The sequence below is a fragment of the Perca flavescens genome, chromosome 14 (genome assembly GCF_004354835.1).
Source record: "Perca flavescens isolate YP-PL-M2 chromosome 14, PFLA_1.0, whole genome shotgun sequence".
Taxonomy (NCBI): domain Eukaryota; kingdom Metazoa; phylum Chordata; class Actinopteri; order Perciformes; family Percidae; genus Perca; species Perca flavescens.
Genome location: NC_041344.1, coordinates 4,611,677 through 4,617,663, shown reverse-complemented (window position 1 = coordinate 4,617,663; position 5,987 = coordinate 4,611,677). Strand labels below are relative to the sequence as shown.

Here is a 5,987-nt window from a genome sequence, read left to right as displayed (position 1 = left end):
ACATGTTTTGATGTATTTTGTGTGCATGTGTTGGCAACGCTCCGTGACTAGTAGCAGGAAAAAAAAAAATTGGCAGAATAATAACTATGGGCAATAAACTTCACAAAACAAACACAACAAGCCAGTCATAAAAACATCATGCTTTCTAAAACAACAAATACAAACTATTTAATGTTATTGGCATTTCTTTAAACCAACCACAATTGTCTTGGGCAGTGCTAAGCTCTGCACGGAGCATCGGTGCCGCTGCAAAACAGCCTCGAGGAGGAACTTGTTTTGGTGGAACATGTGTATGTTCAAAAGTTGTTTTAGTCGTGCAACGCCAACACAAAGAAAGAGGAAGGGGACGGACATCCGGCTGAAAAGATGGACATCCAGCGGAATTTCCAGCGGCAACGGGGAAATCCCGTAAATGAATCGTTGTCGATATATAGACTACTGTGAAAGTAACAAAAACGTTCAATCCACTAAGAACTGCACACAGCCAATATTCAGAAACTGTGCCTTTAAACAAGCCGTCCATTGTGATGTCACAACTATACTATAAATAGGTAGAAAGTGTCACTACAGAGCCGTTACAGTCATTCCCCGGCTGCAATGATGGAGCAGAGTTATTGGTTCTGGTTGTCTGCCGTTGCTTTGGGTTTCTCCAGTAAACAATACGTGTTGTCCAGTAAACAATACGTGTTGTCAGCGAGCTGTGACAAACCTGTGGGCCGAGAAAAAATACAGAACAGAATTTTGTACGTTTCATCAGAGTGAAAATATCACCATCTGCTTCTCATTCAGTGTTTTGTTAAATATTTATTGATATTATTTATTTTCTGTATTTCCAGTTTTAAATAGAATCTGTCTTCTTACATATATAATGGCCTCTTTGACCCAGTAAACCTGCTTATATATCTGTATATGTCTTCAAGTTACCTTTATTATTTGTATGATCTCCAACCAATGAATATGGGGACTCATTAGGAAGCGATGTCACTGTGAGAAGGAATGAAACACAATGAATATATAATGCATGTTACCAGAAATATGTAAACAGAGTATTTGGGCAAATGTTGATGAGAGCTCCGTCTTTACCGGTCTTCTTCTTCACTGGTGGAAGATCAGGGATGGTATCGTATGTGGGATCCTGACTGTTTGATGCATCTGTTGAAACATTTTACCAACGAGCATTATTAACCAAATTAGTACACCTGGAGACAGTCCCATTTGTCTGCCTTTTCTAAAAGGTAGGACAATCAGTTCATTTATTTACAACCTGTTCTCACTCCCGACTCGTAAAATACTGACGCTTGGTCAGTGGCTCTCAGCTTTGACCACAGCGCTGTAAGATGACGTAGTATTAAGAGAGACAACGGTAGCGAGTAGTATGAAGAACGAAAATCTGCATAAGGAGCTTGGCTGGGGGGGGTGGATGGGTCAAACAACACAGGACTTTCACCCAGGACACGGGGTTTCATCTCCAGTTTTTGTCCCGCGTGTCACTGAAATGTAAATCATGTAACCCCACCCACCATCTTTTCCTAAACCTAACTATCCCGTTCTCGTGCCGCATATCAGTTAAACGTACATCCTGACCCAGACACCAAGAGTCCCGACTAAGCGCTTCTAAATATGACTCCAAAGGGCTAGACGCCAAAAAAAAGTGCCGCCAATAGTTTCCACCCAGAGTGTCAAAAAGTGATGCCAAGAGTCCCGACCAAGCACATCTAAATATGACTCTAAAGGAGACTTTTTGCATCAATAACAAACGCCAAAGGTACCTGACCAAGCGTCTCTATTTGACACACTGGGAGTGAGAATCTGTTATTTACCTGAAACATCTGCCATGCAGTGTGCAGCTGCTTGTGCGGTCAATGTTCCTCCACCTGCCAAAATAAAAGATGTCTTCTTGGTTGTTTTGTTAGATGCAGAAAAATCTAAATGCATTTTTGTGTATGAAGATATGAAATATAGTATGTCAGAAATGCTCCCATTCTCACTGCATATAAAAAGAAAGCAGGAATAGAACTGTGAAGAAGTCAATTTTACATCAATCAGAATAGAAAGAGGAACTTTTCTTATCTCTCACCATTAGTTGACTGAAGCAAAAATCCCTCCTGTATCTGGTCATAGACGGGGCCTCTTTCTTCACTTCCTGTTAAAAAGAAACATCAGTAAAACACATCAGTGTTTTCATATATAGTCCTGTTTTCACACTTGTTTTTTTTTTCCGCCTTCCAAAATAACTCTGACCTATTAGTTAGAATTTCGTTCCGACCTATTTTGGTTTTTCAAAGTTTTTGGTCATCTTTTTCGACACTTGTCGCTTTTCCTGATGTTTTTGTCACTTTTTTCCACTTTCTTTCCCTTTTACGATGTTTTTGAAGCTTTTACGATGTTTTTGTCACTTTTTTTTCAACGTTCTTTTATAAAAATGTTTTTCAAATGCTACAAAATTGAATAAAACCTCCCAATTGAATGAAAGTAGTGAACTGATCATTTATTTTACTTGTGAAGACCATCCACGTTATCTTTTTTGGTTGAAAGAAACCCAAATTTCTCATCTAGAAACTTTTTGAAAATGGGTCAGATTTGACCCCGAGGACAACATTGCACCTAGCCTAGAAATCTAGACGCACACTAGTGGCAGCAAATGTAATTTACAGCCAACTCTCGTTCCAATTCCAATTCTCACTGCATATAAATGAAAGCAGGAATAAAACACTGAAAAAGTTCATTTTGCATCAATCAGAATAGAAGGAGGAACTTGTCTGAATTTCCTTGTTTTTTTGTTTTTTTTTCAAAGAAAAAGGAACATCTCTTATCTCTCACCATAAGTCAGCTGAAACTCAAATCCATCCTGTATCTCATCATAGACGTGGCTTCTTTCTTCACTTCCTGTGAAAAAGACATCAGTAAAACACATCAGTGTTTTCACACATAGTCCTCTTTACACGAACCAAACTCAGTTCTCTTAGGGCGTTTTCACACTTGGTTAGTTTTTCCACCTTCCAAAATAACTCATTGACCATTTAGTCAGAATTTTGTGTGCATATGTAAAGACGTCAAGGCCTCATCAGAGCTGAAGGAACCGCTCCTCTTGCTGGTTTCTGGTTTCTTTATTTCATTTTGAACAAAATAACATTAACATAAAATATAAAAATACAAAGTGCGTTGCAGCCATACACTGTACCTGAAGATCTTTATATACAGTCTATGGTTGCAACATACAAAAGGAAAAACTATATCTATAAAGTGTTATAAACAATATGTTCAATATGTCTGAAAAGTAGCGGCACAAAGAAGCTTGTTTATTTTCCCCGCCCCTTATATCCAACACTAAACAGTTCCTATACATATTATATATTCATCATTATATATAATATATATTCATAGCAAAACTAACATTTACAGTTATCATTCTTTTTCTGTTGGTTCACTTTATTTATACTTAATTTTATTAATGCATCTTCTTAAATGTGGATTTATTGATTCAACGTTTGTTCTTTTAATGTGTAAACAGGTCAGGTTTGATTCACCTTGTCTTTTAAACCGTCTCCGAGTGAAGTAGACGATGATGAGGAAGAGGAGGAGGAGGAGGAGGAAGAGGACGACTACTACATACACCCAACTATGAGCACCTGGAAGACAAAGTAAGAACTAATTAACACTTTGAACAAATAGCACGTCATTTACAAACACAGCTCAGTTTTTGTTACAGCAGAAGACAAATCAAACAGAGACAGTTATTATATGAAGTATTATTTGTCGTGCATGTGTATTTCAATACAGTTATATATGCTTGATAGGCTGTTGTATCTACAGGTTAAGATATAAAAACAAAGAAAGAATTGATGGTCCAGGTAGTCTCTCCTTGCCAGACTTTCCTCCACAGCGCTGCAGAGGAGGGTCTGGCTAGTCCAGACAGCTTTCCTGCATGGCCGAAAAACGTGTTCTGGTTTATTGCTATTTCTTTAAACCAATCACAATCGTCTTGGGCGGCGCTAAGGATGAAGCCACCGTGCTTCTGCAAAATAGCCTCCGGAAGGAACTTGTTTTTGTGGAACATTTCAAAAGTTGTTTTAGTCGTCCAACAGAAAACTCAGATTGGACAGATAGTCTAGCTAGCTGTCTGGATTTACCCTGCAGAGATCTGAGGAGCAGTTAACCATAGTCCTCACAAATCCACCAGAGTTCAAAATGCCAACACAAAGAAAACCCAAGGCAACGGAAATCCGGCCTAAATGAGTGAAAACAGACAGAATTTCCACCAGCAACGGAGCAATAGACCTTTTTCACAGCAGACATGTTGACATGTCATAGAAGGAAAAGCACAGGTGTATTCAAAGCCATTACTGATGGCTGCATTCCACTTAGGAGAGGTCCTGGTATTGTGCATGCTGACTCACTGAAAGAGCTTACCGGGACACTTGATGGAATTGAGCCATCGTTAAGGTTATCAATTTCAGCTGTGCTTTTCCTACTATGACAAGTCAAAATGTCTGCTGTGAAAAAGGTTCATCCCCGAAGTGGAACGTAGTAAATATAGACTACGACTTTTACAACTAAGCTTAAAAAGATTTACTTCAAAGAAGTACTAACTGAAAATGTTCAGCAACCTACAAGTCTATACCAAATTGTAGGCTATACTATCAAAAAGTGGACATAATGTTCACACATCACCTGGACTATGATGGTTGCATCGTATTCGTTATAAACTTTGATGTACGTTTCTCAGAACAACTTTGATTCTGTCCTGTCCAGTTACCTGCGTTGGTGGAAGTTTTAGCTGTTGTATTTCCTGTTGTTGCTTTTGCTGTTGTCTGGTTTGTTGTTGCTGTTGTCGGGGTTGTTGTTGCTGTTGTCGGGGTTGTTGTTGCTGTTGTCGGGGTTGTTGTTGCTGTTGTCGGGGTTGTTGTTGCTGTTGTTGGGGTTGTTGTTGCTCTTGTCGGGGTTGTTGTTGCTGTTGTTGCTGTTGTCGGGGTTATTGTTGCTGTTGTCGGGGTTGTTGTTGCGGTTGTCGGGGTTGTTGTTGCTGTTGTCGGGGTTGTTGTTGCTCTTGTCGGGGTTGTTGTTGCTGTTGTTGCTGTTGTCGGGGTTGTTGTTGCTGTTGTCGGGGTTGTTGTTGCTGTTGTCGGGGTTGTTGTTGCTGTTGTCGGGGTTGTTGCCGCTGTTGTCGGGGTTGTTGCCGGGGTTGTTGTTGCTGTTGTCAGGTTTGTTGGGTTTGTCCTCATCGTTGCTGTTGTCGTTATCTCGTTAACTTCTGTGTGTGGCAGAGGAATACATAGTACAGTATTTATTGTGTGAAGGCAGAAACCTTAGGCTCTTTTTCAGCAGTTTCTATTTAAAGGAACAAAGACGATAGACACCACTCATGTCTGTACGGTAAATATGAAGCTACAGCCTCTTAGCTTAGCATAAAGACTGGAAAAAGGTGGAACAGCTAGCCTGGCTCTGGTCAACTTGTTTTTAATATGTACAAAACCAGAAAGTGTAAACTGACACATTGTGGTGTCATGGAGAGTTATATGCTGGACGAGCCTCTAGGAAATTACTGCTCTACTCTGTTTCTCTCTGATTTCCTGTCTCTTACCTTCGGTCACGTTCAGATAAACAGCTGGTTTTCCATCACAGTAGTAAAGTCCGGAGTCACCAGGCTTCGTAGTGTGTCTCTACTCCATGTTGGAGTCCATGGCGGCCATTTTACTTTCCGCCATAAGCTAGTTATGCATTTTGCATCATATCTCCTGAACCATACATAATAACACAGACAGGCGATGTCTAACCCTACTCTCCCAACCGGTCCTCCAAACCATATGACGAGTTTATCCCTACCATCTAATACGAACACACTGGAAAGCCTCATAAATTATCGCTATTATGTTGGGTTTTCCGTGTCTTGTTACCTCCACTCCGAGGTGGAGTTGATGGTACAGTTGTTACTTTTGCTTCTGGAGAAAGTGCTGCTGATGTTTGACTTGTTGTGGTTGTTGTGCTTG

The 5,987-nt window shown here is 40.1% G+C and overlaps 1 protein-coding gene across 1 annotated transcript; it reads right to left on the bottom strand.

Moving 5' to 3' along the window:
* Positions 1-611: 611 nt before the first annotated feature.
* Positions 612-5,681, bottom strand: LOC114568526 (homeobox protein 5-like). The gene is made up of 9 exons (XM_028598141.1): positions 5,665-5,681; positions 4,911-5,074; positions 3,528-3,629; positions 2,821-2,886; positions 2,078-2,143; positions 1,821-1,874; positions 1,084-1,152; positions 925-984; positions 612-709 (listed from the first exon to the last, which is right to left on the bottom strand). Exons 1-9 carry the CDS (start codon positions 5,679-5,681, stop codon positions 612-614), a joined length of 696 nt encoding a protein of 231 aa, XP_028453942.1.
* Between the last annotated feature and the right edge of the window lie 306 nt (positions 5,682-5,987).